At 44.9% G+C, this 14,263-nt stretch overlaps 1 protein-coding gene across 1 annotated transcript in view; it reads right to left on the minus strand.

Annotated features, from left to right (window-relative positions):
- Nucleotides 1-565: 565 nt before the first annotated feature.
- chst11 (carbohydrate (chondroitin 4) sulfotransferase 11) overlaps nt 566-14,263 on the minus strand; it is a gene marked incomplete at both ends in the record, with an annotated part of 74,128 nt that continues 60,430 nt past the window's right edge. The window contains 2 exons of the mRNA XM_080754568.1: nt 566-1,190; nt 3,084-3,313. Coding sequence (XP_080610694.1) covers nt 566-1,190; nt 3,084-3,313 — 855 coding nt within the window. The remainder of the gene's footprint in view (nt 1,191-3,083; nt 3,314-14,263) is intronic.

The raw sequence follows: 14,263 nt of genomic DNA on the forward strand, positions 1-14,263 counted from the left end.
AAATGTGTTTTACAATTTGACGGAATGTACTCTATTGATCCGGGGCAGGGGGAGATAAGCTCAGCTCCCACGATGCTTTGGGGTCAGGGCACGTGCGAGGCCGCTGTTTGCTTTGCGGAATCTGAAGCAGCCTAGTTTTTCAGCAGTTCAATTAAATATGGAGGGAACACCCTGGACTCTCTTTGAGAATCCCGCCGCGTGTCTGTCCCTCCCGGAGCCTCTGCACCAACAATACCTCCGTTCCCCACATGCTAATAGATACCGTCACTCCCACTCGCTATCTACAGATCCAATCAGTGCTCTCCTTCCATCACCCCCGACACCCCAAATACGACTTCCATCACACATCTTTCCTTCCGTCCTTCACCCTTTTGGTCACGTGTCCAACTCCGACCCCACCCCTGCAAAGGAACGACGACAAGTTTTTGTGTTTTTTTTTCTTCTTTTTTTTTCAGATCAAGTTTACTTCCGGAAACAATTCTCCTCTCTCTCTCTTCCATGTCGCTTTCGCAAACAAAAGGCGGCCCATGCCCGGAGTCCTCCTGGCCCTGTTCCCGGGCCTCCGTTAGTCCTGCCGCAGGTAGCTGGGCGAGGAGTAGTTGAACATGAGGAAGTCCAGCTTGTAGAGCTGGTAGAGCTGGGTCTGCTGCTGGGCGCTGATGTTGGTGAAGAACTGGGCCGTCATGGTGTCCGTGGTGCGGGTGGACTTGGCGTAGCTGGGGAAGCGCAGCGTGTCCCCGACGCCGATCAGGCGCAGGACGAAGTTGGCGTCCTCCTCCAGCGTCTCGTACTTGCCCACCAGGTCGTAGTGGATGTGGCACGGGTGGCACAGCTGGTAGACCGTCTGCCAGTGCTCGTTGAGCGGGCCGTCGCGCTGCGTGGCCGGGTCCACCAGGTACTCGGCGAACTCGCGGAACTTGACATCGGCGCCGCTGACCAGGGCGTCCTGCGTGGCGTTCTTGCGGTAGCGGCGGACGATGCGCGTGCCGAAGCGCTTGTGGAAGGACGAGTTGTACTTGAGCGTGAACTTGTTGCGGTAGGCGGAGACCAGCCTCTCGAAGGGGTCGCGGACAAACAGGAACTTGAGGTAGTTCTTCAGGCGGTGGTTGATTTCGGCGATGCTGTACTGGTTGAGCGTCTTCAGGTTGGACGGGATGTGGGCCTCGTTGGACGGGATCTCCATTGGGTCACTGTGGAGCACAGGGGAGGGGGACAGTGAGTGGTGGTCGGCATGTGATCGTTAACACGGGACGACTTTTCAAAAGAACGGAGGAATTGCACTCAACAATGAAGGGATTTTACAATGTATAACCTGTTGCTAAATCGGTATGCATTTTGCATAATCAGATACATTTCCTTCTTCCAGGTTTGTACTGAATCCACTTAAAAGCAGAACATGACAGAGAATGGAACACAATGTGCTCAAAAAGAGTCAGCTGTAATGATAATAATAACCGCGTTGTCGTTATTTTGTGTAGATGGGAAAAAGGAGTGGACCAAAGTACAGTGCTAAAGTATTAGTTTACTATGTATAGAGCAGGGGTCTTCAACAGGGGGTCCGGGACCCCTAGAGGGTCCTCAGTGTTACTACAGGGGGTCCTCCAAATCTTTATGTGATAGGGAAAAAAAATCTCCTTTTTTATGTTAACCATTTGAACCCCAGTGTCCATATTCGGAGAACTTCAGCCAAAAATAGCAGATCGCCTCGCGCTGCCAAGGGGTCCCTGGCCTGAAAACGTTGAAGACCCCTGGTATAGAGGGTTTAACCACTTGAACCCAAGTGTTTAATGAAGGTCTACCGGTACCTTATCTCTATTACCACGCCAGGATTGCCATGGATTGTAGAGGATCCGGCTGTAAACATCCATTATCAGCGTCGATAACGACGCGAACCAACGGCTATACTGCTGTATTTTTAGACATCACTGGGAAGATTCGAGACGATGCCAGAGCGCGTTAATGCATTCAAAACACTGCTCACTCCCGTTAAAGCACATTTGTTATTGAAATGTGCGAGCAGCGAGGAGAACGGAATATTTTGATATACCTTCCGTATATATTTCCATATTTTACCCCGCCAGCCACGGCTGGATTATTTTCACAGTCAACAAGTGTACCCGTTGATATACTCCTGCCTCTGCCTCCGCTGCAGTGGATATCAGTTAATGTAATAACACAGTAAAACATCTTCTGGTTATTTAACTTAGAAGACTGTACGGGTACAAATGGGACCAGATGGACCTGTGAATTAACAACGAGGATTTTACTGTGTAGATCAGGGGTCTTCAACAGGGGGTCCAGGACCCCTAGGGGGTCCTCAGAGTTACTACAGGGGGTTCTCCAAATCTTTGAGTGATAGAAACTTTTTTTCTCCTCTTTTATAATAACCACTTGAACTCTAGCGTCCATATTCTGAGAACTTTAGCCGAAAATAGCCGATCTACAAGCTCTCTGCGAGGCGTTTTTTTCGGCAAAGAGGTTTGGTGCAGAGGGGAAAAAGAGCGGACTAAGTACAGAGTGAAGGTGAAGTTTATTAAGTATTGACGGTTCAAGTGGTTAAATATCTGAACATTAATTGACATGTATCCAAAATACACCGATGATTGTGCTGTCAAACGATGAAACTATATATGGAATCAACGAAAAGGTTGTGGGGGTCCCCTGCTCCATCTCTCTCTTAACCAAGGGGTCCTTGGCCTGAAAACGTTGAAGACCCATGGTGTAGAGTACCTGAGACGAATAACAGTCTAAGTCCGTATTTTAACATTTTGGATAAAGATATTTTTTTGATTTACCAGACTGTAAACCACAAACTAGAAGTTAGAAGATTGTTTTACTTAAATCATATATATTAGGAATTATAAGACATAATACTTAAGGAAAGTGGAAAAACAGTATATCTCCAACAGTTTCAACAGTCTAAGTCCGTACAAGCAATATTCAGCAGACAAAGAGAGCAGATAAAATGAAACAAAATGAGGGGGGATTGCATTAACAATTTAACAGATTAAAAATGACTAGTTTGTGGTTTACAGTCTGGTAAATCCAAAAATATATATATAAAAAAAAAATCAAATATGGACCTGTATTTGCCACGGCCCGCGAGCACCATCATGACCCTCTTCCAGTTGGTGCAGGCCACCTTGGGCACGTAGCAGTAGATGAGCTCGTGGTCCTCGTCCACCACCAGGTGCTTGAGGTCGCCGGGCGTCAGGACCCGCCGCTTGCGGTTGGACACGCTGTGGGCGCGGCAAGTCTCCGCCACCTGGTCCCTCCTCGTCTGGTGGAGGACGGCCGGGCCCGAGAACTCCGACTAGAGACATGAAGAGAGAAAGAGCGGGAGAGAGAGAGAGAGAGAGAGAGAGAGAGACCGATCACATACTCAGTATGTGATCGGTCTACTGTATTGCTGGCTCTGGCTGAGCTGGTTGATACAGACAAAAAATATATATTATTTTACAAGCAGGCTACCTCGATATATTGTGACGATACTGTTGGTGTTTTCACAAAATGTTTTTTTCAATTACATTTTGGGTAAATAATCTTCAACTAGAGAACCAAAGGTCGGTGGTTCAAGACCAGTGAGAAGCATTTTCTGTCTTTCACTGTCTGTTTTATATTGTCTTGTATGTATGATTTTTGAAAAAAAAAAAAAAAAACTTCCACAAAATGTTCCTCCTCTGAGGAAATGACAGCGCAGAGACTTTCCACCTATGCTTTCCACCGAGGAGGAAAGCGGTGGAAAGCATAGGTGGAACCACTTCAACCTGACGGTCGCTTATCTCCCAATTAGGGAGTCTTACTGGTACCGTATATGCCAGCCCAGCCCTAGTATGGATGAATATGCAAGAACACGTTGTGAACTTCTAACCCAGAATATGGATGCTGGGGTTCAAGTGCTTCATTAAACTCGTACAGATGCAGCCGTGGTTACAAACGTGTAAAATGTACACTGAGGATTGTACTGTGCAGTGGTATAAAGTAACACAGTATATTTACTCAAGTAATCGACTTAAGTACAACTATTAACTTGAGATGTTCTTTTCAGTATACTTTTCTTTTCTAAAAAGAGCTAAATACTGTACTTTTACTCCACTACAATTATTTTAAAAACTTTAGTTACTACAGTATTTTCCGGACTATAAGGCGCACATAATAGACGCTACTGTTGCGTTATGCATCCAACAGATAGAGCTGTGCTAAAGGGAATGTCAATGTCAATGAATGATCCATATATAAGGCGCACTGGACTATAAGGCGCACTGTAGTTTTTTGAGAAAATTAAAGGCTTTTAAGTGCGCCTTATAGTCCGCAAAATACGGTAGTTACTTTGTAGATTCATCATTACAAAATATACATTAACCACTTCAACCCTATATACATTGTGGCGATTTGAAAATAGCCGATCTACAAGCTCTCAATGGGTCAAAATGTACTTAAAGTACCTAAAGTCGAAAGTACACATCATGCAGAATGTCCACAGGTACTTTAAGTCAATTTTGATGCCAAAACCTTTCACTTTTACTCAAACAAATTTTGAATTCTCTACTTTCACTTGTTACAGAGTATTTCTATGTTGCAGTATTGATAAATTTACTTAAGTAACCACCACTGGTGCTGTGTAGTTGAGGCGAGCGGGCCGTGTATCTAAAGAGCAGGAATGTTTTCATACGCTTGCTGATTATTTTTCCTATGGGTCTAGAGTCCCCTGTGGGGTGTTCTAAATTGATCGTCCCGTGCCCTGCATCTTTGAAACTCTCTCACACATTCAACAAGGGTGGCCATTCAGCCAAAGCCTGCAGAATGAGAGCGAGAGGGACACGTGGACATGAATTGCTGAAATAATTTAAATGGGGCGACCACCTCCGTGAGGTCTACACGTGTAGACAGCTTCACTAAAGTGGTTTGCATCTCTTTTTTTGATGTACCGGTACACAGCTGGCTGTGAAGAATTGCAATAAATAAGACACATTTTATGCCAATTTAGCTTAGCACAAGGCACAAAAAGTGCTTTTGTGATTAGCTCTGTACGTGCGTCAAAGGGGCAAATATCCATGTCTGAAAAGGTCATGGGAAGGGAGCGATTAATGGGGGCAACTGAAAAATCAAAGACCTTTCATAATTGCACCTGTGAGAGTTAAGTGTCACGGCCTGTTGCTTTCTATAAGCTCCACTGTGTGTTCTGCCGGGAGAACAGGTCACGGGTCACAGCTCTGTCAGTTTGCCCTCTGCTTAAATCATAATTAATCAGTCAAGGTAGGGCTGGACGGTATGGAATAAAATGTATAACATGGAATAATTTGAAACAATGAAGGTAATACGGTATACACTGCACTGTATACCATGGTCCCCACCATAGAGTATATCCCTTCTTCTTAAAATGTCAATACAACTGCTTCTGGAGGGGTAAATAACTGGTATGACCACCGCATAGCAGCTACAATACTACTCTTAAATCTATTACTATGACAGAGTATAGTACAGAGGTATTTTAAGAACATTTACTGTGCGAAACTGCAATAATAGAAAGCAAATGCAAAACCCTTTTTTCAAATAACGGCTGCCTCTGAGAAAGAAATGCAAATCAAGCTGCAGAGAGTGAAAATAAAACTGACTTCAACTGACTTCCAAAGCAAGAAAAAGAAAAAAAGTATGGTCAAAATCCATACTAGAGGGCATATTCATAACTTCAACCATAAATATACCATCCAGACAGAGAGAGCAGAATAACAAAATTCAATTAGTCCTACTGTATGTTGTAAAATACTGTATATCAAACATGAACCCGGTACATTGAAATTTAAGTCCAGGGCCCTCAAATCATCTGTCTCCATTTGTACAGAAGCAGAAGATGTAGACCTATCATTAGGTTCAGTAGCTGTACAGGAACATGTCTTGGTGATATCATCACTGGTGCACCGACATTATGGACACCTGTGTGGTGTCCCTGTCATGCAGAGACAGGGACAGCAAAGTGCACAGTACAGCAGACAAGCACTTTACAGAATGTACTGTACCCCTGTTCACTCATTAGACGGTGAGAGAACAGTTGCTATGCCGTCTCCTGCTCGCTGCTGTCTTTTCCCTTGGCTCTCCAACCACCGTCTTCGCCTTTCCCGCTTTCTCGCGTCACATCATGCCAAACACACCCCTTTCATTCTGAGAGATCATGCAGAGTCTGCAATCGATGAAGAACGACGAGCAACTTCTATGAGAGAAGCTCTTCCCTGCCCTGTCCCTTTGTCCCGTTGCCACTCCTCCTCCACAACGCCATCTAAAGCAGGGGTCTTCAACGTTTTCAGGCCAAGGACCCCTTAGCAGAGAGTGGCGAAGCAGGGACCCCCACACTACATAACGTAAAACATTGTGTTGCAGATTTTAAATGTTCATGGATTTCCTTACACAGCTCAGACTTGTTTGACAGCACTATCATCTGTTGGATTAATATATTCAACCACTTGAGCTGTCAATACCTACTAGTCTGCTCTTCTTTTCCCTCTACACCAAACCTCTGTGCCAAAAAAATCTGCTATTTTTTGGCTAATGTAATGTTCCACTAAGAATAGGGATGCTGCTAGGGTTCAAGTGATTAATGTAAAAAAACATGATCCTATCACACAAAGATTTGGCGGCCCCCCTGTAGTAACTCTGAGGACCCCCTAGGGGTCCCGGACCCCCTGTTGAAGACCCCCTGATCTAAAGGCATGAGAGAACACAGAGCCAATCATTCATCTGAGGTATCGCATCTGCTGTGCAGCGCTTTGCTCTACAACAGAGGTAACAGAGCAGAGGGACATGAGCTTGGTGGTCAGGGGTGTCGCACCAAATTCTGGGCCCTGGGTACGTTAACTATTGAAAAATAGCAGATATACAAGCTCACAACGCGGCACCGATTGCCGCGCTGCGAGCTTGTAGATCTGCATTTCTGCAGTTTGTGCAAGTCTTTCAATATTTCTAATCCTTCTAAGGTTTTTTTTTTTTTAAACTATGTTTCAATGTCAGTGGTGCTCAAACATTTTCATGTGAAGGACCCACAAAATGATATGTATTTGGCCTCAGACCCCCATCTAAAAATATTTAGTTCCAGGGACCCCCCACAAGCAAGGTTCGAGTTACAAATGTTCGCTTAAAAAAATACATATATTCAATGATTTGCACACATTTTCACGACTTGGCACTCGGTGCCGCGCTGTGAGCTTGTATATCTGCTATTTTTCAATAGCTTAAGTATAAAATAAGGCCTCTCCACCTTGGGCCCTAGTAACTCAGTCCCACTTTCCCCAGCTTGTGACGCCCCTGTTGGTGGTGGTGGTGGGTTGTTATCTCTCCCTCTGCCTTGATTCATCTCTCCCCTTATCTCACTCCTTTCCACGGGATTACTTTGTCACTTTAATCTGTTCTCTGAAAATTTCTCAACTCAGGCTCTGATGTGGCTACTGATGAAAGGGACACGCCGGAGAGAGAGAGTGAGTGAGAGAGAGAGAGAGAGAGAGGAGACTGAAGTCGAGATGAGATGAGGGGGGAGATATCGATGTGCCCTCCCCTCAGCTTAGGCGGACGTGGTGATGGAGGTCAGTGACCCCTGGTCGTGTGGAGCCGTTCCCACGGGGCAGCAGATACCATTAGCGGTCTGTTCCGCTGCACATTACCAGCTCGCTGCCCCCGTAAATAGCCCTCACCACAAACAGCTCAGCATTCGAGAAGCATGAGCTCATAAAAACCCAGCATGGCTTCGCAGAATATGGCCCGTTCCTTTTGATCTCTCTCCTTGACTAGTAGTGAATGAACCTCAGGGCCTCTTTTGTTTGCAGCTTATTGCGACTGCCTGGTCGTTAATACGGGCGGCCGTAGCTGAACGGGTGGAGAGGCTGAATGAGAAAGTCCCCCGGTTCTATGTCGAGGCGTCCCTGAGCAAGACGCCTAATCCCTACTGCACCCCAAAGCGATGTATTAATAGCGACCACTGCTCCCAATAGTTAGGATCAGGCCTGTAATTTTGTCATTTTAGGAGCAAGGCCACTTGGCCGTTAGTGCTGTCCATTTTTTGAGGGCACAAAGGCCAAATGCCAGAGCAGGAAGGACATCAAATAAAACACGATTTTAGTCCATTGTAAGTATTTGTTGAATTTAAGGGTTAGGGATGATAACACAATCTGCAGTGAAATAGATAAATTATGGTATTTACAATCTGATCCATGCTCAACTCTGCATCCATCAATTAACTGGATTGGTTTAAAGATGGGGACTCCTTCAGAATCTCAACAAATCTCAACAAAAGACATCGGTGTCTACATATTGACAAGAAAGAGACAGAGTAGAAAGTGATACAGCTGGGGCATTAAGGCCACTGTGGCCTCAGGTAATGCCATTGGTTTGAGGGGCACAAGGCCAAACTGAGGGGCAACGAAGGCCATGGCCTCCCTGAAATTCCTGCCCTGGTTAGGATGCAGCGGACAAAGTTCACGTATGAGCAAATGTTTAGAGACAAAAATACCCCAAAAGAGTGTTAACAAAGTTTGCGTGCGTGCCGTCATTTGTTGACCTGGCTGGCATCCTATAGTTTGTATAGTTTCAATGTACATATTATTATTATTCTTTTTAATATTATACGTAGAACATTAATTCTATGCCAATCAGACAAATTGAAACACCCGTGTTGGTCCTCAACATGGCCAGTGTAGGACTACCTTTGAAACCCATGAATAATGGCATGCCCAAAATAGGGATGCCAGGTTGAACGCCCCAGCTGTATTATTCTCACTGAGGTTTGTTACGGTTGTGAAATATGATCTGCGAATCCTCGACCTCTTCTGGCACGCGGCCATGTAAATGAATAGGCCTCTCACTGTTGTGCTGATGGTTGCAAACACTGGCGGCAATAAACACCCCAGGACCCCGGCGAGACGGCGAGAACACAACGCTGACTTGCAAATCAAAAGCTTTATTTATTTGTTCAACGAGGGGACGGGAAACAAACCCACCAGCCCCCCCCCCCCCCCCAAAAAAAAAAAAAGCCAGGATAAGGACAAGGCAAAAGATACAATAATAAAGTCTAGGTTAAGAATTGGAGAAGGGAAAGAGCAATCTTTGTGAAGAGCCTTTGTCCTTGGTTGATTGGGTTCAGGGATTTCCTACGACACATGTGACAGCTTCTTGTTGGACCATAAAAGCTGTTTTTCTGCCGATTCTTTGGTCGCCTTTGATCCCTTTAGAAGCGCTGCACCAGTTGGTACAGTGGAAGGCTTTGATGCATTCTTTTAATCCTCTGAACCTTGCCAGATCATGTTGTATCATCTGCTTTTTTACAGCGGATTATTCTCATGCTCCTCTGCAACAGCAAGAGTGTCAGACTGATTATTTTCGGTCTGAGCGTGACGCACGCAAAGCTTGTTGGTCGGTCAGTGTTACTGTATCTGCAGCAACCACTCTTACAGTATGTCATTGTCTTGTCGAACAGACTCTTCTCTCCGCGGGGGTCGTGTTGTTTGTGTTTCTTTCGGTTTTCAACCTCAGCGGATACGCTACAGTAGATAACAGGATCTCAAAGTGGGGTCAGGGGAACCCCCAGGGGTTCCTGAGTGAGTTCCAGGGGGTCCCCCCAGTAAAATCATTTAAAGATAACCAATTGGACCCTGGAGAGTGTACAAATGGCGGACCGTTACAGGACCATTTGGTTCCATCTGACTCTCAGAGTTAAATAACCAGAGGTTTGACCATACAGGACCTCAGAGCCTTAAGGCTTACCGTAGTGTAGGTTTAGCACAGATATGTAACCACTCCTCTCATAGGGTCACAAAGTTCTGGCCAAAATCAAGCACGTTCTGTGCACTCAACCAACTCCAAAGCCAACGTTGCCAGTGTGGAAGAATGTATGCCTGCTGCCAAAACAAGTGGGTTTTCTGTGACACTTGGTCTGGAATACTAAAAGAAAATTGTATATATTTCCTTTCAGGGATTGTGTAGTGGAACCTTGTCCATTTTGATAAATGCAGCCCATGATTTGGCAGGTACTGTAGCATATGGTCCCTCCTGAGCTGACTTCCAAAACAGGGTGCCCATTTTAAGAAATGAAAATATCGATATGTTCTGTGGAGCTACTCCTTACACAGTGGGCATTGACAAATGGATGCCGGGAGCCCCTGTACAGTACAGTGTGTATATACTGTACTGTATGTATATATAGGCCTTGGAGAGACTGTTTGCACATAAACCAGGCTATTAGCAGGGACTCAATAAACACATCCACCTAAGTAGAAGAGTTGAATTGCTGTTCAGGCAGTTTACAAGTTACAATTGAGTCGTTTAGGAGATGCTCTTATCTGGCGTAACTTGTGGAAGGTGCAAGATCCTAATGAGCAGCATGAAAACAGAAAACAACAGGGTAAGCGATCAAATAAATAGAGTGCCAAGAAAGTTGGATGCGCTATAAAGTAACTAGGATAACATGAAGATCACTATAAATGTGCGAAGTCAAGTCTCAGTATGTCTGCGTGTGTTTTAAGGAATAGTATGGGAATGTAAGTGTAAAGTATTGAAATTCAAGACTTGGTATTGGTATCAAATAAAAAAAACACAACACCAGTATCGTCATATAGTGAGCAGTAGTGAGGATGTTGAAAAAAGGTGTTCATTTAAGCCAGTGTTTCTCAATCTTTTTTGGCTTGAGTAACCCCTTTCCCTGATTTCTGAATCCAAGTACCCCTTTTACCCGGCAACAGCATTTTGCTCTAAAACTGTATGATGCTATGAATGTCCCATTTCAAGAATAAAATCACAAATAAGAAATGGAGTGAAAGAGTCTCAAACGGTTTTCAGATCAAGAATTTCAATACATTCAAACAGCTTTAAAACACTTCACAGTTGCCTGGTACCATGTAATTTGGGTTAGAAACTCTAATCAAGTTTCTCCATGTGTCATCATTAACACATTACAGTACAAGTTTTTCCCCATCTAATTCAATTATAGTCAATTACTTATCTATGAACAATATTAGCATGATTTATACTTCAAATCTTATTTTTTGGGGGCAATTTCTGGAGTACCCCCTGCAGTACCTCCACGTACCCCTAAGGGTACACGTACCCCCATTTGAGAAACACTGATTTAAGCTATCACATTTTCCGGGAACAAAACATAATTTGTTGGAATAAATTAGTGCCTTTGTCTATTTGCAGTAGACAGCGATGAAGTCACTTCAGTAAGAATCGATGACAATCATCAAAGCATTGCTCTCTCTCTCTCTGTCTCTGTGTCACACACACACACGCACACACACACACACACACACACACACACACACACACACACACACACACACACACACACACACACACACACACACACACACACACACACATTCACTCACTCACTGTATGCAGGGTACTAAGGGCAGTCTGTCTCTGTGTGACCCTTGCTGGTCCTCTATGCTCACAGAGACTGGCATTCACAGGACAGCCAGGCATAATGCTGCCAGTGTGCTGCTAGTACTGTACCAAACACACACACACACACACACACACACACACACACACACACACACACACACACACACACACACAGACACACACACACACACACACACACCTGACTCTCAACCACATAATGCGCTGCACCTCACCTGCGTCTCTCTCTGTAAAAGCCAACAAGGCGCGGCTGCGTAGCACACACTATTAAAACCCTCCACAATATCCGCGCTTTATGAGGCAAAATCATCCTTCCTTCCCCCAGAAGGCCTGGCAGGCCAAGCCTCTGGAACCCGCCATGCTGTCATCTCTACGAGGAAAAAGGGGGGAAAAAACAGCAGAAGGAGACTTTTTGCTCCTCAGGCAAACTGAACACCTGTGCAAGCGGCAACGCGGAGAGAGACCGGAGTAGGGGTGGGGGCGATATGGCGATAAATATCGCTGAGACGATACAATGTCTCCACGATATGCCTTTTCCGAGATATCGTATGTATCGTGATGCAATGAGGTAGCCTTGTAAAAAAATCCTGTTGAATTGTTAATACAGAGATTCATTGCAGAATTCATTTAAATTTGGTAATTTGGTCTAAATCAGTAGTTCTCAAACCTTAAATTGTCAAGGTCTCCCTTAACTCTGACAGTGTTAAAATGAAATGTATACTGTCAGAGTTGCATACTTGTAAGGGTCAATTTAGACCTCCCAAAAGGGTCTTTTTCTTTTAGTTTTTGTTATTGTAGGTGGTTGTACTGTTAAGTAACTTGAAAAATAACCATAAAAACCAACATGAAAAAGAATCGTGATAAGATTGTGTGTTGTGATACCGCTTGGAAAAATATCATGATATAGAATGTTTCCATATCGCCCACCCCTAGACCGGAGACGGATCTCGTTGCGGTTCAAAGCGGGAAACGCTTTTTGAAGCAGACGGTGGTTTGTGTCGTGATTACGGTATCTTACTGATGCACAGTATGTAAGAGGACACTGCAGTGAAGAGCTGCTGCTAGGGAGGGGACGATAAGCCATGTTATCGTTTATCGTGATAAAAAACACTCGCGATAATCGTATCGTGGAGATTTACTTTATTCGTCCTCCGTCATGCACTGGGATCAATTCACCTTTTATTTGCCAAGCTGTATATCCGGTACCACTTAAACACTCTATAATTCTAAAAGGTACTTATAATATGCATACTTCACACAGTCTTTTTTTCACTCTCTATCAAATGTCTTTGCCAAAAAAAAAAAAAAAAACGTTTGAAACTCAAATTTTGCTTCTGGGGGGTCCCTGGAACTAAATATTTTGAGATGGGGGTCCGTGGCCAAATGCATATCATTTTGGGGGTCCTTCACATGAAAAGGTTTGAGAACCACTGACATAGTAGTCTCTCAAGAGCAGACTAACTGAGCTCCAGTGAAAGTGAAAAGGACCTTTTCTTTGACGATGGCTGGCCAGATTGCTGACATAGGAACATAACGTTTTTCAAAAAATCTTAGGATTCAAAAGACACTTATAGAATCGGGTCAACATTCTAATTTTCACGATTTTTCAAAAATAGCAGATCTACAAGCTCGCAGCGCGGCACTCGGTGCCGCGCTGTGAGCTTGTATATCTGCTATTTTTCAATAGTTAAAGCATAAAATAATGATACACAATAATGTGTACCCGTTCTAGTATCGTCCCATCCCTAGCTGCTGCTGAGTGGATGCAGTGTCTGTTCCCGAGAGAGCCGGGGGGGGGGGGGGTGTTAGGACGTTTCCACTGGGCTCTGCCTGGCCAGCAAGGGGGCACACAAACTGCACCTACCGGTACTGTACACACACTGACGCTCAAGGCAGGCGCACGTGCGACAGGAGCACAGTAGGACTGCAGACGCACAAACACATACACGACAACATGTGCAGAAAAACACTCGAGACGTGCCTAGTGGTACGGCTCAGACCACATGGACCCCATCCGCGTGTTCCAATCCGCCCACTGTCTCGCCTCGCACGTCTTGGTTTCGTGTCTGTCAACATCTGAATATAGCATGAAATGAGCCCAAAATATGTCTTGAATAAAATGCACACACATAGTACACACATACACGCTGCAGGCACAGCTACTGTAGGAGGTACACACACACACACACACACACACACACACACACACACACACACACACACACACACACACACACACACACACACACAAACACACACACACACACACACACACACACACACACACCAGCCGACATTGGTACAGACAAGCAGACAGACAAGACGAATGCAGGAGAACAGGCTGTGACATCGATGTACACGCGCACGAGTGCGCACACGCGCAAACACACACACACACACACACACACACACACACACACACACACACACACACACACACACACACACACACACACACACACACACACAAATGCATGCTCTCAACACTCTCTGGCTGATAAGGAGCCACGCAAACACATTCGTGCACACAAGCGCACGCACGGCAAACAAACAACAAAAACAAATGGAGGTCAATGAACCCTCTTTAGATAAGATGCAGTGAGACATGGAACACCACTGCAACCTCATCTGTCCCCTGTGCCACTGTAACGGTAGACCTGAAACCAGAGCCCACTGGGGCAGCAGAGAGACACCGGCATGCCACGCACGGACAAACATCTATCATAAACACACACAACACAACAAAGTCAAGCACAGTGTTTTTCCGGAGAAAAACAGAGGCCAACCGGGTGCTCAAAGGAGATAAAGAAAGAAAGAGTGTGAGCGGGAATAAACACTGTTAAAAAAGAAAGAAGCGATC

Source organism: Nannobrachium achirus, assembly GCF_963921795.1.
Source record: "Nannobrachium achirus genome assembly, chromosome: 23".
Classification (NCBI taxonomy): Eukaryota; Metazoa; Chordata; class Actinopteri; order Myctophiformes; family Myctophidae; genus Nannobrachium; species Nannobrachium achirus.